The sequence below is a fragment of the Capra hircus genome, chromosome 6 (assembly GCF_001704415.2).
Source record: "Capra hircus breed San Clemente chromosome 6, ASM170441v1, whole genome shotgun sequence".
NCBI lineage: Eukaryota > Metazoa > Chordata > Mammalia > Artiodactyla > Bovidae > Capra > Capra hircus.
In genome coordinates this window covers 21,009,739-21,035,649 of record NC_030813.1, presented here as the reverse complement: position 1 = coordinate 21,035,649, position 25,911 = coordinate 21,009,739, and the positions used below count along the sequence as shown (strand labels likewise).

The 25,911-nt window shown below is 37.5% G+C and overlaps 1 protein-coding gene across 1 annotated transcript; it reads right to left on the bottom strand.

Annotated features, from left to right (window-relative positions):
* On the bottom strand, positions 99–24,585 carry CXXC4 (CXXC finger protein 4). The gene is made up of 2 exons (XM_005681344.3): positions 23,453–24,585; positions 99–4,024 (listed from the first exon to the last, which is right to left on the bottom strand). The coding sequence occupies exons 1-2, from the start codon at positions 24,527–24,529 to the stop codon at positions 3,980–3,982; spliced, it is 1,122 nt and encodes a 373-aa protein (XP_005681401.3). The 5' UTR covers positions 24,530–24,585; the 3' UTR covers positions 99–3,979.

The following is a 25,911-nucleotide window of genomic DNA, read 5'->3' as shown; positions in this document are numbered from 1 at the left end:
ATGTGTTTTTTTTTTTAAGTTTTTTTTTTTTTTTTTACAGTTTTGTACATGCCCCATAAGTAATTTTCTTTAATAAATACACTGTTTTCCAAAACTGCTTTTTTAATAATTGCACAAGCATACATACACCTTACACAAATATCTATTAGAAAATTTAATAGATAACTGCACAGTTCAGAATAGGAGAACACTGTGAAAGGAGTACATTTTGTGGCCCATGTTCCTGAAATATCGCTGACTTCCTTGCAATTGTGAAAATGAAATCCCTCCTAACATAGTAACTGTCTTTTATTCACTAGGAATACAGATCTCAGTGTGAAACTGCCAAATTTAATAAAAACAAAATTTGAAACATTTAGCTGTTACATGAGAACCAACTGTGCGATATCACTGTGAATCTAGCCATGATCAAAGACCCACAACGGTTTTTTGCTGAACATATTTGCCCCGAATAGTGTGTTCATTTAACTGCTTTCTTTTCCTCATTATTTGATTACAGACACTATCAGCTGAACGACTATATGCTTTAGTATTAATTGTGCAACTTACATGCCAGGGGTTCTGAATGAAAGGAAGGGAATATTCCTTTCTTTTAATGACTGCTTAATATTAATTCATAGGAAGTCTTCCATCTCTTGCTTCCTATGAATGTGTTTAGAAGAAGAAAGTTGGGTGTTGGGAATTAAGCAACAGGAGACACGTTTATATATTCTTACCCTGGGGGAAGCCTATTAATGTTCTCCCTCCCAAGAATGGACACATTTCTAGTTTGTAAATATGCCCTCCACTTGCGCACAGACAGGCGGAATCCATCAGAAAGCCACTTTGGGTTGAAGGCCTGGAAAGAGAGAGATTTGCACTCTGATGCTCTTGTGATATTAGAGTGCTGAGTGAGAGCTGACAAAGGGATGGGTCCCCTGCACTACATGGCAGCAGCCCAAGGACTTTCCATAGTCTTCCCAGACGCTGACGCATGATGGCAGCTCCTCACCTCCGCCTCCACCTCTGTACTTGACCTCTCACACAAAGTTTTTTATTTGGCTTATCTGAGATGTAATTTTTAAGTTGTAAAGATAGCCCACATGATCTACAGCTGATTGCTATCTTCTGAATTTTCTTGATTCTGAATATGAAACATACACCAAGGAATTTTTTAAAGTTACACTTCATTGGTATTTAAGAATCAAGAAAAGTGTAAATCTTTCAGTCACTCCCTCAGTGCTGCTACGATATGCTTTACAAGTTCTCAATACATGAACTTACGAGGGAGAAAACCGGGGGGAGGCCAGAGGAGTGATACGTTTTTTCAGCATCACCAAAGGGAACCTTACATGCACCCTCGATTGAATAAATAGCTTAACCCAAAACATTAAAAAATGGGTGGTTTAAAAAAGAACAACATCAGGAACAAAAACACATAAGGAATTCAAGAAGAGCTGCGCTTCTCCATATCAATAATTAACAGATTATTTCATTAAAAAATTGAATTCACATGTAAAAAAATCACATTTCACAATATACAAACTCATTAATTCTTTAAGGAAACAAATAAAAACACATCAAGACATGCAATACTAGCATGTATTTTAGACTCACAGTACATTGTGATGAGATCTTCATATGTTATCGTATGCCTAATGCAACCGAATAAAAGTTTGTTTCAATTCTGTAATAACAACGATCACTTTCCTAAAAGCAAGGCAAGCTTACCATTCAAGTGTGGAAGCAAGTTTTCACTTACTCGTAATTCATTAGCAAATTGGTTTTAAAAAAAGTCAAATAAAATTAAAAATGGAACAAGAAAGAACTCATATAGCTCTTATTGGTCCCACAGCAGAAATAGAAATTCTAACTAGAACCTTCAAAGGAATATACATCAAGAAGAAAGCTATCTCAAAATGAATATACAGCACGTTTTACTTTGCGATCATATAATTTTCTTCTCTAAACATGGATAAGTGTAATACATAGTGAATTTTCCTCAAAAAGGCTATTTGACAGTAGCTGTAGACCTTGTATCCATACTCTAGGCAAATTAAGTCATTGTTTTTCACATTGGCATTTTCAAGTACTTTCTCCCCGCCCCCCTTGCCAGCACTTTAGCAATGAAGAGCTCCTTCTGCTTTTAAAAAAACCTCCTCTGTCTGTATTTTTTCCCATTCAAGATTATAACTAGCCTTTTAAAATTATTCATCTGCTAGTCTTTCTAAAACTTTATAGTTCCTTTCATCACCCTCTGCCTTCTCAAGTTATTTTTCTTCACCTGATCCATGTTGCTAAGTTGTCAGCAGGTCAATGGGATGTCACAGGCTAAAACCGCTGGCTAGTGACTAGGGAACAAAAAGATACAGTAATATGGCAACTTGCATACTGTATGTGTTTTTGCTAAACTCTGTCTTATTTCTGAAGCTGAAAACAGGCTTTATAATTTGCAGGGGAAAAAAGGAGAGAGAGAGAACTAAAACTCTTAGGGATCAGGCCATCATAAACATTTGTCCTAACGGGCCAGCCTAAAGAACACTGACCGCAGAGGAAAACCAAACATTATGAGAAAAGGGAGCTCAGGTCCTATGAAGCATTAGCTCCTTTTGTTTGGGGGCTGTTTGCATTTATGGAATTCCATAGACTGTGGCCCTGCCTTCTCAGGAATGGAAGCATCCGGTGATGGTGATGAGAATGGGAATGGGGACCATGGAGCATTTCATGGAGGGCCTCGGGGAAGGCCACGGTTTTAACTGGGAGGCTGTGAGCAAGGAAGATCAAAAGAGATTTAACAGCCTCACTTCCATGAATGCGTTTCACTCTTTTGAACTTAAAAATGTACCCAGCCATGTCTCGATGTAGGAGGCTGGGGGGAAATCAAATTTTAAAACAAAACTACACTTTTAATATCATACATGGAATTTAAACAATTGGATATTTTTATTAAGTGTTCATTTTTTTTTTCTACCAAAAAAGAAGCAGAAAAACAGGCAAACAAAAAAATACATACAAACAAAAAAAGCCCATGTTGGGCTGGGGGGAAAAGAAAAGTCAGTCGTGAATTTCACCCCTAAGATATGATACTCTAGCCTGTATCCTAGAAAACACTGTTTAAAGAAAGAACAAAAAAGGTATACAACAGATTCTGCATGTTTCAACTACTCTGAGTACTCCATGTTACAGTGCCACCCAAGACAAGTCAACTACACTAAGGATTTGGGAGGTATACCCTTCTGTACAGCTCGTTTGTAAGCAATGCAAGTGCATAACCACTACTCTAATATAGTGCTCAAAAGATTAATTGAAACTTTCCTAATATCTTCCCCTCTTAGAACAATACAACTGAAGGTAACTGCTGGATGCATCATCATCTTTTAGTCTTGTAAAACTTGGCATCAAGTCTCTACGGAAAGATGCATGGCAAAACACGCCACTGTTGTTGCTGCTCCTAGAAACAACTGGCAAAAAAATATTTAAAGCTAAAATTTATTGCTCCAGATTTAACTCGCAGAACCGGAGTGTTGTGAACAAACTGTTAATCTCCATAGATGCTCAGACATGATTGTCTTCTTGTGTCTAAACACACAAAATACAAGCTGCTATCTGTACAGTTTACAGTACTGAAACACATATATTTGAAAATGAAGTATAGATATGTACTTTGCAAAGATACATGATTTTACAGCAGGGGTTTACCCAAACTTGTTTTTTACAGCCACTTTCAAAATAGACAACAACTTCACTAGGATAGCTAAATTACATCAAAGAAAGAATCAGTGTATTGAAAGTAAATAGACTGGCCAATTCCCCAAGCTCCCAGATTATTTTTATATGTCTTTTTTTTTATCCCCCCCTTTTTTTTTGAAGAAACCCCTATACATAAAATGAAAATAATATCTGGATATTTTCTTCAGTGGTGGACTAAGCAGTTTCTTAAAACAAGACATTAGTTTGCCCTTCACTTCCAAATGCCTTGAAAATAAGATATACTACTGCTTTAAAAGAACCATCGGAATGCTTCAGCGCTGGGAACAGGTGTTCTCTATAAAAAAAGAGCAAGAAAACAAGTTAAGCTTTCTTTCTACGCCAATATAAAATTAGATTTTCTCCTTTACACTTCAACAATATTTCTAGTCAGCAATACACAAATAATGACTTGCATATTTCAACATTTAATACAAAATAAATGTTTAATCTTAGAATATTACAAAAATTAGAATATTGAATTTAATGCTAATTTACTAAATATAATGATTAAAACACACTGATCTAAAAAATAGAAGAAACACAGTTTAGAACATGGATGGCAATCAGAAGAAAGGGGAATGTACAAACTACTAACCGATAGTTGGAAGATCAGCCAGCAAGTGTACTTAAAATTTGTATCAGCTATGTACGCAGCCTATGTAAGGCTGATGTTTCAAATTTAGTGAAATAATTTCTTCATTCTGGAGAATTTCTTTTATGACAGGACAATAACAAATGTAACATCAATACTACTTCTATATTTAACTACTAATGCTAAACATTCCTACATATAATCTGATATGAGCTATGCTGAAAAATATACCTCTATTTTAAAATGTCTGCATTTGCAACAAATTAATGTCATATACACAAAACAAACTTACAACTAACCAATGATACTCAATAGAGCAAAAGTATCTTTTTGCACCAGAAAAATACTATAGTTTTCCAATGGAGTAACAGGCAACACTAAACATATGAGCAATTCTTTTAACGAGAAGTTTACAGTTACTAAGGGCATTTTGCTAGATAAACAGTAGTTAAGCTGTCAAATTTTCCTTTATATATTAACATTACAGTAGTTCATCATTCCATACCCTTCTTTATGAAACAGAATCACATGAGTATACATTGAAGGTACATAAGGAACAACTGTTGCTGCTGCCGCTAAGTCGCTTCAGTTGTGTCCGATTCTGTGCGACCCCACAGACGGCAGCTCATCAGGCTCCCCCGTCCCCGGGATTCTCCAGGCAAGAACGCTGGAGTGGGTTGCCATTTCCTTCTCCAATGCATGAAAGTGAAAAGCAAAAATGACTAGCTAAGAGTAAATCTTGATATGGGGCAAATGAAAAACTTCCTTTTCTTCCTTAGACCTGTCCAACAAACCTATGGAGACTATAAGATAGCTGCTCAAGATGAATAGGTATATAAATTGGAAAGTTGAATATTACCAAAATATCTAGGAGGAATAAAAGAATGCACTCACACACACACACACACACACACTCCTTGTAAACGCGTCTTAAGACAGTGTTAACAGCACCTGAATTTTCAGAAAATATATAAAAATTCTACTACAAATACTCTTTAATGATCGAGGTTAGCTTTTACTTTTTCATATATGACTCATTAGGTTGACACAATCCTGCCATAGAAATGTCATCTAAAAATTAAACTGTTATTAATTGATTAAGATTCAAATGAGAATTTAAATGAATAAAATAACCATGCTGGCTATCTGCACTAAAAAGGATTTTAAAAAACTGTTCTCATAATCAATACCATATATGTCACAATGAACGTGTTAAGAACTAACACTATCTAATTCAAATTTGCATATATGTATACAGAAAATATTTAGCTTGTGAAGTATTTTCTAAAAGCACAAACAAAAAGGTCAAGGTGTGGAGAAAAGGGAAACTTCTTAAACTGTTGGTGGGAATGCAAACTGGTACAGCCACTATGGAAAACAGTGTGGAGATTCCTTAAAAAACTGGAAATAGAACTGCCTTATGACCCAGCAATCCCACTGCTGGGCATACACACTGAGGAAACCAGAATTGAAAGAGACACGTGTACCCCAATGTTCATCACAGCACTGTTTATAATAGCCAGGACATGGAAGCAACCTAGATGTCCATCAGCAGATGAATGGATAAGAAAGCTGTGGTACATATACACAATGGAGTATTACCCAGCCGTTAAAAAGAATACAATTGAATCAGTTCTAATGAGGTGGGTGAAACTGGAGCCTATTATACAGAGTGAGGTAAGCCAGAAAGAAAAACACCACTACTGTATACTAATGCATATATATGGAATTTAGAAAGATGGTTAACAATGACTCTATATGCGAGATAGCAAAAGAGTCACAGATGTATAGAACAGTCTTTTGGACTCTGCGGGAGAAGGTGAGGGTGGGATGATTTAAGAGAATAGCATTGAAACATGTATATTATCATATGTGAAACAGATCGTCAGTCCAGGTTCGATGCATGAGACAAGGTGCTCAGGGCTGGTGCACTGGGATGACCCAGAGGGATGGGATGGGGAGGGAGGTGCAAGGGGGGTTCAGGATGGGGAACACATGTACACCCATGGCTGATTCATGTCAATGTATGGCACAAACCACTACAATATTGTAAAGTAATTAGCCTCCAATTAAAATAAATAAATTTTTAAAAAAGGTCCATTGGTCCCATAAAAATAGTACTTATTAATACTGTAATCCTTATTCCTCAAGTTTAATATGTCTTCCTCTTTCCAGTTCACTATGCATACCTGGATCCCATCATTTGACTTGGCTGAGGAGAAAAACCCTTTACTACTTTTTACAATTACCTTTTAAATGATACATGTAATTATATGTTCTCATGACACATATTTAATCATTATTAAAGGTACTTATGAAATTATAAAAAAAATTTATTCACCCTAATATTCATAATTTACAACACACATATATAAGCAGTAAATGAAAACTTAGTTTACACCAGATGCTAACTTGCTGCCCGATGCCAACTAAGAATACATTTTATATAAGTATGCATACTTATATAAATGTAGTCATTTTTAACAAGATAAGTTAGATCCAAGCATATCCATGCATTGCAGAATCACATATGAAAAATAAACATGTGCATATATATTCATATATATTCACATTTATGTGTACAGTATATGACATAGAGATGCCAACTTGCTCTCAGATGCCAACTGGAAACAAGACTCTAAGTATATACTTATATATCTTGTATCCTGATAAACATATATGTTCATGAAGATAAACAGAAGAAATATATATGGAGCACATTTTTTAAATAAGATGAACTCCTTATGCCTTAGTTTCATTTTTAAATCCTTCTTCCAACTCTTGGCTCTTCCTGTGTCCCTCTCCACCACTCAATTTTATTTGCAATATTTAGAAAAAGCAAGCTTTATAAGACGCCACCTGCAATCAAAGGTCATGGTTGTAAAGAAAAAGATAATCACTTCTCAATGCTTGTTAGCACTAAAAATTAGATAATGCAAATGTGAGGAGGGCTTTCCAGGTGGCACAGTGGTAAAGTATCTGTCTGCCAATGCAGGAGACTCAAGAGATGTGGGTTCTATCCCTGGGTCAGGAAGATCCCCTGGAGTAAGAAATGGCAACTCACTCCAGTATTCTTGTTTGGAAAATTCCATGGTCAGAGGAGCCTGGAGGGTTACAGTCCATAGGGTCTCAAAGAATTGGACACGACTGAGCATGCACACATGCTGCCTGACAGGCAACTGGGAGAGGAGCAGAGAGATTGTTCTCTTTACTATCATTACCAGTCACAAAATTGCACACTGATGTGTATATATTAGTATGTATACAATTTTGAGACTGGTATGTATCTCCAAACAATTCGTTGCTAAAGAGGAAGGGAGAAGGTAAGCAGAGATGCTTCTTTTATAAATTATTTCTCCCTTATATCAAAATCTTTGAGGTTGAACCCTAAAATGATTAGTTGGGAAATCACCTAAAATGTTTGAGAAAATTTAGGAAAACTACAGGTGCATTAATTGGAATAAATTTTCAAGACATTCACCAGAAACTCGAGGTGAGGCTTCTCTGTTTTATTTCAGGGTGAAAAAAGGTAACAAAACTCTTCAGTGTCCCACAAGCCATGCAAAAAGAATGGATGTATATCTAGCCTCCTACCCAATCTTCACTGGGATCATTGGAAAATTCCTTATGGCCTGGGCTGAATTTTTTTCAACCAGGACGGGTTAGTAAACTGTTTTCACAGGTAAAATATTGGGTTTAACTATGGGTTCTTATGAAGTCTGTCCTAATTGGGGGCCATAATGAGATCATCTTTTTGTAAGAGGACTTCTACTTTAAATGACTGGGGGACTCAGCATAGCAATGTGCGGGATTAAGCACCCTGACCAGCTCCCATCGGGTTATATAAATTCAAGAGTCCCAGTTGGGGAGTCACCCTGTTGATGAGATTACAGTGCCTTTCTGGATCTCAGTGATGCTTGCGGGAAATCGTTATCCCTTATCGGGAGTAATAGAGAAGCCAGATTCCCCGGGAAGAGAAAGGAACAGGGAGTCAACGAATAGAATTGAGTTGATCAGCATTGTTTAAGGCAGCCTTCATGGCTCACACAGGTGCCAACATTGACAAACAGCAGCCTTGCTCCCAGGAGGCCTGGGCAGAAACAGCAGCCCCTAGTTCTCCTTCCGGGACTGCTGCGAAGTATGTCAGGGGAATTCATCCCTACACGTGCCAGACCAGACGACCTTCAGGTTTAAAGGAAAGATGATAACGATGACCCTATATGCGAGACAGCAAAAGAGACACAGATGTAAAGAACAGTCTTTTTTGGACTCTGTGGGAGAAGGCAAGAGTGGGATGATTTGAGAGGGTAGCGTTGAATCGTGTATATTATCACATGTAAAGCGGATCGCCGGTCCAGGTTTGATGCATGAGACAGGGTGCTCAGGGCTGGTGCACTGGGATGACCCTGAGGGATGGGATGGGGAGGGACATGGGAAGGGGGTTCAGGATGGGGAACACATGTGCGCCCGTGGCTGATTCATGTCAATGTATGGCACAAACCACTACAATATTGTAAAGTAATTAGCCTCCAATTAAAATAAATGAATTAATTTAAAAAAAAAGATGCTCCTCACTGATCATCAGGGAAATAAAAAAAAAAAAGGAATGCCTTCTGTTCTCCTAAGTAACTATAAAAAGCAAACTGAATAACATAACTGTGTAATCCATGCCTAAATACATTTTACATTTACTTCTTTTAAAAAACTGAATACAAAAAATTATCAATATATCTCTGGCAGAAATGTATATCAGTTTGATTCTTATTAAATCAGCAATGAAGAAACTATTAAATGACCTAAAAACCAACAGACATCCCCAAATCTGCTACCTTAAGAATCTGAGCATAATTTTCTCTTTTGGTGCTTGCGAGGCAGTCACATGAACTGTGGTGTCTTTAGGTTGGACACACATCTATGTACAAGCAAGCGTGTGAGGTCGCTTCAGGTGTGTCTGACTCCGTGCGGCCCTATGGACTGTAGCCCTCCAGGCTCCTCTGTCCACAGGATTCTCCAGGCAGGAATACTGAAGTGGGTTGCCATGCCCTCAAGGGGATCTTCCCCACCCAGGGATTGAACCTTTGTCTCTGGCATCTACCTGCATTGGCAGGTGGGTTCTTTACCACTAGCGCCACCTGGGAAGCCCCACACATCTACATATTCTTGTTTAAAATATGTTCAGTCCAATAAAAACTCATCTCCTAAAAGCTGAAATTGAGTATCTGTATCTTCATACATATGAGTTTATATGGGATTGGCTATTCATGTCTAGCCAGATACGTATGTAAAATTTGTTGCACTATTCACGACACCAAACAAAATGAATCATTTTTAATAAAGCTAGGCACACGTTTTCAAAGACCATATAAAAGACAACTCGATGTTGAAATTTACTTCAGAATGCATGAAAGTTATAAATTGAGATATAATTAAGACATTAGCAAATTCTACAACTAAAGTTAAATATATCTTTCCCATATGTATTCATGTAGTTTCTGATCCAAAGACTCAGTGGTTCACCCCGGCCTTCAAAACTCTACTGTGAAACAGGGTGGCTTTAATACAATACATTCTAAGCTGAAGTCAGTATTTTGGGGTACCATTACTCTTATATTCATCAAAAATTTCCTTTTTCCCCATTTAGTATTAATTGAAGAAGCATAAATCATCCAGTCATTTTCTGATCCCCATATAATAATGGGAAGTATGCTTTTTCCACCCAAAAACAAAGCAATTTCAAACTGTAGTTAGTCAACACAGCCTCTTCTAAACTCTTTCGAAGTGTCGTTTTCACTGTGAGACGCCCCACTATAAGCTTATTAAACTTCTGAGCATCTAAGTCCTTGAAACCGGAACCTCTTACTGCATTCGATTTTTCTCTTTGCAATAGAACTTGAAAACCTTAATGAATCACTGAAATTTTGCAACAGGAAATACATAAATAAATATGATAAAGAATACTAAGGCTCATTGTTTGCCTTTAGATATTTGATTATATTTTGTTTTGGCTTCATATGAAACAAACTTTGGAGTGCTGTGGATGGAAAAAAGGAAAAGAAATCCTGATGGTAAAAAAAAAAAAAGAAAAACCACTACTTTTTCTGATTTGATTCACACAGAATGCTAAAATATCAAATTATATAGGTTCTTCATTTTTGTGCTGACAAAATTTCAAAACCTAATTGGAGAAATGGAAAATCATTTTATATATACTGTACAATATTGTGAATGTGAAAACACACGCACATGCATGTAATTACAAATTTGTATGATCAGTAAAAATGGTCTAAAATTATACCTAGTAAATGTTAGAGACTTTCAAATATTTTAGGCAAAAATATTATTCTATATCCTATTTATAAATAATATATTTAAAAAATCATAATCCAATAACTATAAGAATTACTAGCAAGCACAAGTATAGCATAGGTCAGTTAGTTTGACAGAACAAGTAATTTATGATAAATGATAAGCTCACAGTCCAGTAATTCACTGTTACTGTAAGAAAGAAACTTTATATTTAAATAATAATATCAATATTTCAATAATAATTCTAATGTTTTAAGATATATGGATTAATATAAGTACACAATGTTTCCATATTTTAAAGTACACCTTCCTCACTTTCTCTTTTTCTCCTGTAAAATGTATGTGATATCTATCAGATTAATTTTTCTTATAATTCAGATTCACTTATAACTGTATAAATCTTTGGTATACTCACACCTTATTTTGGCCATGATCCAGATATAAATTAAAAACACCTATCAAATGCCACTAACTGGAATATTAGACCCCTCTTTAAAAGGGAGAAATGCACCAAATAAGTAACTGCATAACTTTTATGACCCGAAATTTTGGAGGTCTTAATCATGATTATAAGGAGCATTCCACATTTCTGGTTTCCACACTGACATCTGTGGCTAGGATTTCTCTGATTAATGGTGGAACCCAGAGATGGCTTTTTCATTAGTATTGATTCTGTGTGGTCTATTGCTCCTGCTACTCCCTATGCCTGGCAAATGTGAGGGCGCTTCCTTTTCCCTCCTTCTACAAGACCACCACCACCTTCCCCATCACCACTGCAATGGCATGACTTTAAACTTAGCTACCTTTTGTAAATGGAAAGATGAGACTGTATACTAGGTTGGAAACGTGCTAAATCAAATCAACCTGGTAGTTAAACCAGTAAGAAAGACAACTGTCCAAAGGGAGATGTGTGTATGGGGAAAGAGTGGGTTGGTAGGAAGAATAGTAACAGTTTGACACCAAGATTCAAACTGGCCTACAAGTGGCCAAAAATGCACCCACTTTTGGTCCTAGTATCTAACGTAACTACTTCAGGTGAGTGTCTTGATTAAAGCTGTAAAGGATCATATTTCAATTACTTTTGATAAAAACACTTCAAACCACATCCTTCCAATAATAAGTAAATTATTGTAGTACACATAGGTAGTTTAGTGATTAAAATATCCTTGGATTTATAAAAATAAAATATAATAGGATGATATAAAGATAAGCAGAAATAGGCAACATTTTCAACAATCCAAAAATTTTAAAGATGTTTTTGAAAATTTATTTTAGATATTATTTTTCACTTATATATAGGAGGAAGTATGAAATGAAATGAAATTAAAATTGATATTTAAAAAGTGGAAATTAGGTTAATAAAATCAATATTGTCAAGAATGACACATCTTTATGAAAAATATATATCCAAATAGATATGGTTATATAATAAATGACTCTGAATATACATATGAATATATAAATTCATATATATGGCAAAGCCACAAGTTAAATGATTCTATCTGCCCTCAGAATCACTGTACTGATTACTGTTGACTGCAACAATACATTTAGGTGAGATCACTGCTAATTATTGAAAAACCACCAATATTCTCTTCATGATCAACCTGTTGGGCAATTTTTTAAAATTTTGTTTTTCTTTTTAAAGCAGACAGTGAACTATCTCCTCATACTGAAAAGAAGAAATATTCATGTGAAATGTGAAGAAATAGGAGGTCACTTAAAAAATTAAGAGGTGATTTTTAAAAGTCAACAGTTAATGATTTGGACAGCCTCTAACTTACATTCAAGTAAAATACAACAGTTATACCTAATCTCTATAAAGAATTCAAATTATAGTTCCTCTCTTTGATTATTATAGATCTCAGAATTTGAGAAATATTATTTTTTCTATATTATATAAAATACAAAAAGAAGTTTAATAGAAATTTTAGACTAAAAGTTCTGTAGTGTTTTGAATGTAGCCACTTCACTTGGTTCAGAATCTTCTATGACAGAAACCCAACTCCTGAGATAGACCCAGCCTAGAAATCAAAGCAGGTTTTATGTCCATTCATTACTTAGAGGAATTTAGGGAAAATGCCAAACATTTCATAGTCATTAGATGTTATCATTTAAAAAAATGTACTTGGTTAAAATTATACTTCTGAGAATCACATGTTGCCCTTAGAGTTTTTCTTTTAAAAAAAAGGTTTTTTAATAACTGCAGTTGACGTTATATCAGAAATTTAAATTTCACAGTTACTTTGATTTCTTGGTTTCTTTCCTTAATTTTCTTTTTAAATAATAAAATTAAGAGGTACATAGTCAACAATTATAATTTAATCAATTTATTACATATTACCTCTTTGGAAATGCATTTTAGTTAATCTCCATCATTAAGAGGACACACACTCTCAAGCATCCTCTACTAACAGGGTACCAGCATATCTTGTGCTGAGCAAGTCCTTAAAAGTCAAATTTCTCCTCAGGGATTCTCCATGTACTAATTTTTCTATGTGTATCACGTATGCTCTGCCTTCACGCACACACAGTCACAACTGCATAGTTAACTAACTAGCAGTGTGAATTAACAAGCCCAACATTTTTCAGGCATAGGATTCATAAGACATAATTAATATTCTTTCATCAATTTTCTGGGGTCTTTTCTATATGCACAGTTCTGTATTTTCCAGGAAGTTCTCTGAATTACCACTTAAAAATTACCCTGCCAATTTGAACAGTTAGTTGTTTATAGATGCTGAATGGCCTCTATCTCCCTAAACTCCTTCATCAGTTTGAGCATTAGTTTTCCCATCCTGTCATTTCAGTGTTTCCAATTGCAGACTTGATCAAGTTACTCTTAAAGAGAAATTAGAAGGAAAAAAAAAAAATCTAATCAGTTTACAGGAAACTATTTTTTCCACTAAGGTAAATGAAAGGAAATGATGCTGAGTGTTTCCAGTGAATCTAAGCCAAACTCGTGGCATCTTTCAAAAAAGTTGGAGGCATTAACCATTTCTACTAATTTCTTATTTAAACCAGACTCAAGAAGATGACCTTGAACATGAGTCCTTTCTGCCACAATGCTCCTTTCTTAGTTCCCTTTAATCTGTAACACTACAGTCTGCCTGCCTCCCTCCCTTCCTTTTCTTCCTTTCAATATGGCCCTTTCCCTTATTCAGGTCATACAATGGTTTCCAGTATTCTACAAAATACATTTGAAATAACAAGTCATACCGTACATTCTCACTGTGTTCAAATATTCAAGGCAAGTATTTCTTTTCTTTTCTTATTCCTTGAAAAATTCTGGAGTACTAATAGAAGATAGTAGCAGACCACATAACCACATGAGGCAGCCAAGTAGAAATCACAACCGCACAGTGTGTTTCTTATCTAGATCTGGGAAGAACTAAGCCAAGGATGAATCAAGGAATTCAAGACTTTTAAATAGGTGTGAGACTGCATTCAGAGTTTTCTAAAATTACAATCATATCTTTGAAATGTGTCCATTTTGTGGACGGAGAATAAAGAATGTAATTAGGAAGCTAAGTGTCTTGGAAGAAAGAGTAAGATGTAGAGTTATGGAGTTACATGGGTATCTTAAGAAGGTAATTAGAAACAAAGAAAAGTTTGAGTTCTTTATGCCAAGGTGTATATATGTGTATATGTGTTTCACAGCGCTTGCTTACAAATCTTAGAAAAATAATGGTTCCTTAGTTCAGTTCAGTCACTCAGTCATGTCTGACTTTGTGACCCCATGGACTGTAGCACGCCAGGCTTCCCTGTCCATCACCAATTCCCAGAGCTTGCTCAAACTCATGTCCATTGAGTTGGTGATGCCATCCAACCATCTCATCCTACCTAAAGGTATTTTGAATGGAACTTATCAAGGGTTTACCATATGTTAAGCATACACCATGAATTTATAAATCTACCTCATATGTACAGACCTGCCTGAGAGAAAACACACTACTTACAGAAACACATTTAAATTTTACCCTTTATCTTGTTAACATCATTCCATTTACAAATATAATTTCTTTCCTCACTACATATCTGTTCAGTAGAATTGTTGCTGTCATTAGAGTTTTTCAAACTTTTTTGACTGCAACCAAGTTAGAAATAGATTTCACACAGCAGCCTAGAACATGCACACACATTTATGTGTACATACATAATTAAAACAGAAGCTTAACATGTGCTCTTATTACATGTGATGCACTCATATATTTTCTCCTCCACTCTATTCTACTTTCTAAAAATGCTGGCCATAAGCCAACACACTGGCCTCATATGCCACCAATGTGTTATCTACAAGTGCATGCCATACAAATAACATATACATGTGAAGAGCATCACATGAGGAAAACCGAAAACCACTCCACATCATAACACATTTAACAATAGATAGATAGCAGCCTGATATAGAAGATCCAACATTTATAGCCTTTGGAATTTTAAAGGCTGGTGTTCTCTATTTTGCTTTTCAGGAGTGAAATTGGAGCATACAACATATTTAGGGTTTGTTAGAAGATTCCACATCTCACTTCACATCCATCTATGTAGAACTGAGAATTTTATCTCTTTTACTTGTTCTTGACTCCATTAAAACCAACCTTGACCTCATTTAACCTATAAATAAGACATTTACCATAGAGAAGTCTTCCCCCAGCACAGTTATTTATCTGCCACCGATTCACTGTCACTTATAAATCATCATTTCCACACAATTAAACTTGAGTCTATTATTCTTTAAAAAATTCATTTTATCTCCTTTCACTCTGTAAAGTTTTAGAGAAAATGTATCTTCTCCGTAATTTGCCAGATTTGCTGAACTATACAGAAATGCCCATGACTCTTCCTGATCTATAAATTTATCCCTTTCTTCTCTCATCCTACTTGATCCCTATCCTTTTGATACAATCAATCATTCAGAGGTTTTTGGTTTTAAGTCCTTGAGCAAGAAACAGCACTTTCAGCCTAGTTTCCCCGATAGTTTGACACTTTTGTTCATTTGCTCCAGAATGTCCTCTGAAACATGAACTTAGATGAAAATGAGACCCAAATAGGATCCCATTTTCCACCCATGTTGGATGTCTTCTTTCACTTACACTCTGAAATTATTCTACCAAATGTTTCAAAGGCATAAGTAAATATAATAACATCATCTAAAACACAATCTGTTTTTCCTTGTCTCGGAGTCAGCTGCCACTCCACTGAACTAGAGACTTCACTCTGACTTCCAAACCAAATGTCCTAAGTCAAGTATGAAAACATTATCTTTCCCTCTTTATAGTTTGCATTCTCGGCAAAACTTCTACAACTGCTGAAGCAAAGCAGACATCCATATCCTGTCTTTACAAAACTCCTTAGATAATGCATTGCAGCCTGCTTGCATATTCCTTTCTCCCTTGTTTTTAAAGCTTTCTTGGTTAGTATTTCAAATATTTTAAGACTTAACATTATTTTCTCCCAGAAAACCACCAGCCTTTTCTATTATTGCTCACTTTCTTCATTTCATAAATGCTCTCTTCTTAATAAGAGAAAAAGCTCTACATAGTTCACTTTTTAATCTCAAAATGTTTATCTACCTGTTTAATTTCCTACACTCACACACATACACACACATCCCTAGCTTCTGAAACAAGAGTAACTCTACAATTTTTCAGTATTTGTTAAATACATTCTCCAATAAGAATTTGTGATAAGCATTTAACCATTTCTTACAATGATTTTCCTAAACTCACTAATGCACATTCAGAACAACTCCCTGTGTCTGCCCAAATAAAGACAAATAGCTAAACAAAGGTACTGAGTTGGTAAAGTCAAACACACCCCCCAACACACACACAATCTTATTAAAAGATATAGAAAGTAATGGCAGTAGTGTGCTTTTGGTGAGGAAGGAGGAAGAGCACTAAATTATCTAAATTGGCTCACCATGGTGACAAAGGTCACCAGGTAACCTGCGCAGGTTTCCCAGGCTTTTGACAATACAGGTACAAGAACAAGAGAAACTTGTTTATCAGGTTTATCCCCTTCCAAGTGAAATCAAGCCAGAGCTTTGGTGAACTGTATGATTAAAACAAATATTCAGAAAACTCAAAATCACAAAATAATCGATCTAGGCTTTAATTCCTGAAAACAACAAATAACTTGCTGGTGTACGGAATTATCTGTAAATATAATCATCTTCTCTACTTTTTATTGATGACTTTAAATTAGGAATGAGAAATCATATAGCATCTTTTAGGATGCAGAGAATATGAACCTACATACAGTATCAAAGAGCTGAAACGAAGGTTGATATTGTTATGTCCATTTCACAGCTGAGGAAATGTTCAGAGAAGTTATGCTGATGGAGCTAACATAGTTCCACTGGTAAGTTACTTGAAACTGGTAGCTCCTCCCACCACCTATCATCTAAATGTGACGTGGCCCAAATACAAATTTAATTATAAAATAAATGAAAAGCCAAGAAACTAGTAGTATATTTTCTAAATAGAATTTATATTTGGTTTTGTATCAGCCAAAGAAATTTATCTTTAGTCATTAGTTCTCTGAAAAAGCAGTTGTTTGCTTTGCCACTGTCTTTTGAGTAAGAAACATACCATGAAATAAAGAGGTTAAATATCAAAAAACAGAAACAGAGATTTTCACAGGCTCACTCTCATATCTGGCTTTGGATTCTCCTGTTCTTGAAATAAATTAAGAGAAAGCCCTAAAGTTTCACAGAGGAAAAAATATTTTTCCTAATGTTTTAGAGTAGAAGTGAACAAGCCTGCTGGGATCCTCTTAGCCCCTGCAGAGCTAAGTCTTCAACATTATTAAATGGCTGTCGCATCTGAAGTATGGTGCAACATAACTCAATAAACAACAGAAAACATATGATGCCGGATGGAGGCAGGCTTTTCGATTACCCCGCAGAATAATTCAATTTCAGGACAGGTGTTTGCATGTGATGGAACAAGATGTGACTGAGGGATAAAACCACCCGTGTGCCCCTCCTCCAACTATTTGAAACTGCTAAGGATAACGGCATAAGTGCTCAATGAAAAAAGTATATTAAGAATGAACAGAAGCACTGCAGGACAAATAAAGAAATTAAATTATATATGCACAAAAATCCTCACAACTTATGCCAATCCCACCAGAAAAGTACAAGTACTTTCGTAAAAACAAGTTTTGTTAAAAACAAACAAACTTTTTCTACAGTGCTCTGCTTCCCCAGCCAAGATCATCTGATATTCTAATCAGTGACTAAAAACTCACACTTATAAAATGACTTTACCATTACTTTGGATTCATTATTACTTTTCAAAACCTAATCTAAAAATAAGAGGAAAACTAAAAGAGAAGTAGTCCTTTCTCCAACTTGCATATTTACATGGGCCTTTCAATAAATCTTGAATTTAACCTATTGATTTAAGTAGTGATTTTTATATATAATGAATGAATTTATGTTAAACATTTTGTATAACTTGAATAAAAATAAACATAAGAAACTGAGCATATCCATGCTTGTGAAATGTTTGGATAGCAGGACATTTTGTTATGTTTTTCCAAAGCAAAAATCAAAACTGAATTGTTTTCTAGTAAAAGTAAACGAATACAAGACCAATCTGACCAACTCAGATTGAACAGTAAGTTCTAGGAGCACCAACTACTTCCGAAGAGATTTTTTAAAGACACACTAAAACCTATTCCTGGGGAAAACTCCAATAATGTTTATGTTTATATCCAGAAGGAATATTCTACCAGCTTCTTCACGGTCACCCCGACATAGATCTTCAATCTCCAACTGTGTACTCTAGAGCAAATACGGATGAAAAGCCCATCACTTTTGACACACCTTTCAATTTTCAGTCTTACAGGCTATTTTTATAAATTGTCCTGTATTTGTCAATCTGTAAGTCTGAACTGTGCCAAAATCTTAACTATTCACCCAAAAACAGTTGACTAACAAAAATATGCAACAATGCTTCAGTAATCAATTAATTAAAAAGTTTAAAAATCAAGTAATTTTTATCTACTTCATCACTGGATACACCTTCCATTCTTGTTTAAAACATCCATATATTTTTATACGATTAAAGTCTAAAGTTTGTTTTTGTTCTTACTGGCTTCTGATTTTTTAAAAGAATTTTGCTTGGTGCTGACTGAATTTCAAACATTCTTATAGAATAATTTACAAATGCTTTTAATTTTTTTCATTTTACTATTCCTAATTGCCATCCAAAAGACTGCTTAGAATTTACGTGATGTTTGGATAGGAAAGGAAATTATTTTCATTTAGGAATTATTTAAAAATGTGTGATTCTTTCAAAACAACTTTGACTACCTTGTACTAAACCTAGTGATGGAAAGAGAATCTCACTGGACTTGTATAATACTTTGCTGCGTTAGCTACAAATCTACTTTCTGACTTCAGCCACAGCTGAACTTCTCTGTGCTCTTTTCTTAACATTTATGAAATTCTGCAACTTTCTCTATGTTGTTTCTATACTACATTCCAGTGTTAAGATATTATCACTTTGTTTGAATTTATTGAAAAATGTTCTCTTTCCTTTTAATAGTTATATTTACATTTTCCAATCAAAAATATTTTTGTTTTTATACTGGCACGGTTCTGACTCTTCAATCTGAAAACCCATTTTTGAATTATGATATAAAAAGATAAACCACTATGTATCACAATTTAAGATATGAAACGTTCATATTTTACCTCATTTTTTTTTTTTGGTCATCAACTTCAAGAACTTATATGACATGTTTAATTGGTGACCAGTTTCACTATTTGACCATACAGATTCTGAATGTGAGTGACACAACTATTTTATGTGTGTGTCTACAGGCCTGGTGTGTTGCGGTTCATGGGGTCGCAAAGAGTCGGACATGACTGAGCGACTGAACTGAACTGAAATAAACAAATGCATTTCTTTGGGTAGCATGTGTCACCTTCCTGCACAAACTGCAGTCAACGCTCTGTCCAGACTCTTACAATTGCCATTTGTGTGGTTGGGGCTCTGAGAACTTAACATCCTCCTTTAAAATATTCTTCTAAATCCAGTTATCAAGTGCAGGACAATACCTGGATGTTTTCCACCAGACCCCTTAGGAGCTTGACCTAACTTGTGGGAAATAATTTAGGGCCTATACATTCAGCAGATAACTGAAAATAGAGAAAAGGAAAGAGAGGGAAAAAAGACTGTCTTTCTCCTGACTTTCCAGTTTCTCAGCCTCTTCACTCTCACATGCCTCTCCTAAGTCCCTTGTCCAGCTCAGGGGAAGCATAGGTGGCGGTGGTGGTGGCGTTGTGTACCCAGCAGCAGAGAGCCAGGAGTGGGGGCAGGGAACACTCCTGAGGCACTGCTGACTAATGTAATTCCATAAATCAGCTAATGGGAGAGAAACCAGATCTGTGTGGTCTCTAATGCTGTCCCACAGAGATCAATCATGTCACCTGAACAATGTTCAGGGACTAAGAGAGGCTGGGGTGGCCCATGGGACGACTCTCCCTTGAGTAAGATTAGGCTGAGAGATTTAGATCTTAGTATAAGAAATGTAACTGCTATGAATATGAAAACTAAAGGAATACCTTTGTATGAGATTACTTTTGTATGAGACAAAGGTCTATCATAGAACTTATGATATATGATAAGTGTTTTAAAATATCTGAGAACTTAATATTAACCATTTAGGATACAAGTTTTTAAGATAAGTTTTGTCACACAAGGGCATACAGCATGACTGCTTTGACTAATCAGTGATTTTTTTAGTACAGCGATTGATTGAATGAATAGTGTTATATGCAACTATATAGGACACAATAACACCAAAAAGCTAAATTTATTTTATGTGCACTTTTATCATATGAAATACTATTAAGTGGTGATTTTGTAAATAAATTTTTAAGGAATTAAGATGCCCTTCACATGAGACTTATCAGGAAAATGTGGAAATAAGGAAAGCAATTTTAAAAGGAATGCCAGAGGGGAGGCTTTAAAAAATGTGGGCAAGAGGCCCAACACACCCATGTGAGTCTGTCTTAATTTCAGTTTACTCACCCTGAAAATCTGATTATGCCTCCAGTCCTTGGCATGAGAATAAGTCAAAGGAAAGAAGAGCACGTGGGACTTGAAGTGATAAATACTAGTCATCAGCAATGACTATAGTCCAGATATTAACTTAAAGCCAATAAATATTAGCTACTGAACTTACACCTGAAATCCACAGGTAATATCCATAATGAATCTCCAAATTACTATCCTCAGCGCCGGAGTCTATCTGACATCTAAAACATCTCCACAGATGATGATAAGTTACAGAAACCAAATGAGAGCGGGAGGCAGGTCAGCAGGGGGACTTTGCACCATTCTGCAACCACTGTTTCAGCTCTGGTTCAGTCCTGTAAACCCTGTCATTCTGACACGCATCCAGCTGGTTTCCTACAACCGTAACTGTGCGGTTACACATGTGCTTAAGGCAATCATGCTGCCTTTCCTTTTAAAAGTGACCTAGATAGAATCTTAGCCAATTAATTTTTTTTTTCTTTCTTTCTGCCAAATTGCATTCCACTAATAATCTTAGCCTTGAACCAAGAACAACTCTCTGGTAGGAAAGGGTATATAGTCAGGAGAACATCTTCAGAGAGCTCTCCAAAGAGAGAAATATGTTTCCCCTCTCATCTACATCTCACTTTCCGAAGATCAGCAGAACTTTTTGCATGTGAATTTTTAAAAAGAAGAAAAGGTAATACTATGGAATTTTGTGATTAAAAAAAAAAGCTAAGGAACGTAAAGATCACAAGAAGTTGGGAAAACTATTAAAAGGAAGAAAAAAGAAACTTATGAAGTTTGTTTAGACTAATAAACCAGCATAGAAACTTGTGCAGAAAACCTACTGGTATTCACATTGAACTTGTTCAGAGAGGTTGCTTATTAGATAAATCAGAATTATTCAGTGGTCCTACCTACTACATACAATAAATTGGAATGCAGGCAGTACATAGGTCTAGCTAAAGATGAAGTCCACTTAACCACAGCAAATCTATAATTCTAGATTCTCTAATTCTAGATGCTATAGTTCAAGGGTAAAATAATTAAAGCCAGGAGTGCTCATCGACTAAGCATTAACAGAAGATTTAAGTACGAACTGAATTTTAATTTCCCATGGGCCTTAGAGACCTTAAGAAGTTATAATAAATTAATCCAGAGAAGATATTTCAAAGCTAAAAACAAATTTTTTCCACCTAAGAAAACACATGATCCATGCCTTTATGATTGCTATTATCTTTGCTTAAGAAGAGTTGCCAAAGGGAATGTAATAAACCACTCTAGAATAAAGTCAAACTTTCAGCAGACATGGGTTCTCTTATAAGGAGGAATAAATGCAATATTTTTATGGAATTGATCATAATCAATGATGATATCAACATAATACTTGTTTGAGGAGAATTACAAAGTGCTATTTGCTTTGATTTATAGTAATAAAACTTAAAAAAATCTGTATCTTATTTATATCCAAACCTGCAAAGATTTTTAACTCTTCTTTCAAAGGCGAGTCCTTGGAGAAAACTCCTATGCAGGTTTCCCTCTGATGAGCACATGTGAGAACCACTCTCAGCCTACAGTCCAGCCCATAGAATATTCCCTCATGCTAAATCTATCACCTATATATGAGCATTTAGCCATCTACTCTGTACATTATATCAAGAGGCTAAATATGATTATCTGTCCATATTTCATTACTAAGTATATCACCAAAGCCATTTACTTCTGATTTTCCATTTTCCCCCTTTTGTTGTGATCAGGTCACTGTATGAAATTTCCACCAAACACATCAATCTTTTTGTTTAACATAACCGAAAGCCTAATTTAACAAGTACTTTAGTGATAACCTGTACATTGTTTTAAGCACACATAGGAAAAGAAACTGTCATTGACCATATAGTGTATCAACCAAAACAGTGCTTGATGTATAGAACGATTTTGTGACCACATAGTGGTTACTTTGTTAAACACAGAACCCCAAGTTTATATTTTTTGTAACTGAGTTTTAGGAACCCTTAGTTTCTAAACTATATAAATAAAATAATTCTTAAATAAAATTACCATCTCACCTGCTACAAATTGTCATCTCTCCTTAAAAAAACTGCAAGTAGTGTTCAGTTTTCTCTACTATTTCCCCTTTCTGAAAAAATACCAACTATGCAGAAAATAAAATGGGAAACAGAAAAATTTTGTCATGATAAGGAAAAAAATTAGAAGAGTTTAGAAAATCCCCTTTTGAATTCATGCCTGTTAGTTTCATGATCACTCTGTGTGTGTGTGTGTGTGTGTGTGTGTGTGTGTAAAAGGGAATGTAGGCTTGTGTGCCACAAACTGTGTCCTCACAGTTACACCTGGGTCAGTAATAGGTCTCTCTTGCCCAGTATAAGTATATAGAATGTGATGTATCCGACCCTTTGGGCAGAGATGCTTTTAAAAATAATAAGAGGGAAGGGGGTATTTTAAACCACCTAGGGAATTTTTTGACCATATTGAATGTGAAACTTCTGATTTTTCGAACCAATTACATTAGTTTTCCTCCTAGAGCTAAAAAAAAAAAAGGAGGGGCGCCCTCGCATCAGGAGGGCGGTTCCAGGCGAAGTGCAGGTGGGGAGGGGGCGAGGAGAGGCCATGCCCTCCGCAAACCACCACCAACTGTATCTTACAACCTGAATGAAGCTTCAGGAAAAGGGGACTGCATCTTGAAGCCAGACAAGAAGCCCTGGAGGGGAGAGGAGAGGGGAGTGAGGAGGGAAGGGGGGAGACTGGGAAACAAGAAATCATCTCCTCTGACCTCTAGCGAAGTGCCAGGTTTTTTCTTTAGCTCTTCACATTTCCTAAATTTGCAGATCTGGTGTCCCGTTTTGCGGTTCCTGCAACTGCTGCAGACGCCACAGTTGATGAGCCTCTTGCAGGGCACGCAGACCCCACACCTTTTCCTCTTCTTCTTGGCCGGGTTGGCTCCGCCAGCTCCCCCTGAGGAGGACGAGGAGGAGGAGGAATGGTTCTGCGGGCAGTCTGCCAGGTTGGCAATTTGAAACGCACTGTCTGTGACGGCTGCTGAGGCTGCTGCGGGGGAGTGAAGGGCTGTCATGACGATGACCCCTGGAGGTAATGAGATGCCCCCTAAAGCCGGGATAGCGGAAAAAGTCCCCACGCGCTCGGGGAGATTCATTATCTCTGCTTCAGCAGCGCCGCATTTGAGCTTGTTCATGCATTCCCCCGCCAAAGGTCTGCAGTGTTCAGGGGATAAGGTGGAGAGGAAATTAGTATTTGCCATTTGCAACGATGGCTCTGGCGGGCAGCCAGCTTTCCCCAGCCTCTGGGAGTCATTTCGGTGGTGCATGCTGGTCCTGCCGCCGCCGCCGCCGCCGCCGCCGCCGCCGCCGCCACCGCCGCCGCCACCACCGCCACCGCCGGCGGGGAGGATCGCCGAGGAGGAGGCGGAGGAGGAGGCGGCGGCGGAGGAGGATTTCCTGCCGCCCCCACCGCCCCCGCCGCCGCCCCCACCGCCGCCGCCGCCTCCCCCGCCGCCGCCCCCGCCCCCGCCGCTGCCCCAGAGCATGGCGGTGGCGGCGGCGGCGGTGGCCGCGTTGTCGCAGTTCCAGGGGGACATGCCGATGCGCGCGGCGGCCGCGGCGGCGGCGGCGCTGCTGGGGAAGATGGGGGTGGTGATGCGCGCGATCTTGGCGGCCTGCGGGAAGGCGCCCCCGTTGGTCTTGTAGAAGGAGGTGGCAAAGGAGCGGTAGCGCTCCATCTCCGAGTTGTAATCCACAAGGCTGTTCAGGGACCCCTCGGGCAGGTGGCTTTCCTTGGGCAAGCCCGGGGCCTCCGGGCTCGGCCCGGGCTCCACGCAGACATTGGTGTTCATGGTGCAAGGGGGAAAGAAGGGGTGCAGGGTGGAAGTGGGGACCGTTTGGTCCGACACCTGGGTGGGGAAGGGGGGGAGGTGGGGGGGAGGGAAGGGGGTGATGGTGATGTTGGGGTGGGGGCCGAGGCGGGAGGGGAAAGTGGGTCCGGATGGGGACAGCAAGGTGAGGACTGCTTTATTCCTCTCTGGGGCGCATTTCCACAGACGGTGAATTCCCAGGCAGCGTCTTCCTTTGCATTATCCTCCAACTGTTACAACTAAAATAAAGAAAGTCATTCCAACGAGATGCACGAGGAAAAAGATGAAAAAATAAACAGTCTCCCTCACTACCCCACCGCAGACACAGAAAGCTCCCACATTCTTCGTCAGGTCGTTTGCATAACAATCATCAAGACGTGACACCCCCCCCCCACCTCATTCCCATCCTTCCCCCACGCTCCCAACCCGGATCCCTCCCTCCCCAGAGCACACCACGGCTCCTCCCCCCTATTCTTATAACCCTCCTGAGAAAATGTATTAATAGCCAGGATACCCAGGGTAGAGGAAAGACGGGGGTGACAAATGCCGAGGGAAAAGGGCAATTGGAGTGCTAAAGACATGCAAATCAGGGGTGGGAGGGCGATACTACCTATAAGCAGAGGGCATTTAAACACTATGAAATGTGTGAACAAGTGCTGCCTGGGCATGCAAATACTCTAAAGTAGAAAACAGCTATGGCCCTATGAGGAAAATGAACAGGAAATTAGCAAATGAAGTACTGAGAAAGTCTACAATACATCCGAGTATAAACTGTAAGCAAACACAATACAACTGAGAGCTAAGAGACTGCCCACATACAATCTGAACTAAAGAGGCAGGGAAAAAAGAACTACCAGCTGCCACAGTGTCCTTCTGTGTCTGCGGTCATTAGTTTGAATCCCAGCACAGCTGGCTCTGTTAGGGTCTTAATTCAATGGACCAAGGACAGGTCTCAATTGTACAAGCCATTTGGTGGTGGGGCTTGGAGGGGGTAAGAGGGTGGTGTTCTACTTGTTTAAAAGAAAGAAAGAAAAGAAAGATGGACTAGATTTAAAAAAAATTTTTTTAATAATGCAAACCGTGTCATAGCTTTCAAACCACTTTAAGAATATTCCCAATAATTCCTAATGGAGTCTCCAGCCTCTTCCCAAGACAAGAGGAAAGCATGGACTTTGAGGCTTTCTCCAGTCACTGATTTTTACACTGAGTGAAAGTAGGGGGACATCATTTAAGGTGTTCCATGAAGAAACAGTCATTAAGATGATTTTTTTCTTTAGCTCTCTTTAAGAGCAAAGTTTAATATTAACTGAGTATTTGCATTCATCTCTTTGCTTACAGGGCATTATTATGCTTAGGCAGAGGTA

Bases quoted from the DNA above. Each gene is read 5' to 3' on its own strand.
- CXXC4 (XM_005681344.3), bottom strand. From the start codon at position 24,529: ATGAACACCAATGTCTGCGTGGAGCCCGGGCCGAGCCCGGAGGCCCCG. The intron at 4,025-23,452 runs GTCAGAGGAGAT...CTTTTTTTATAG, and splicing joins AACCTGGCACTTCGCTAGAG to AGAACACCTGTTCCCAGCGC.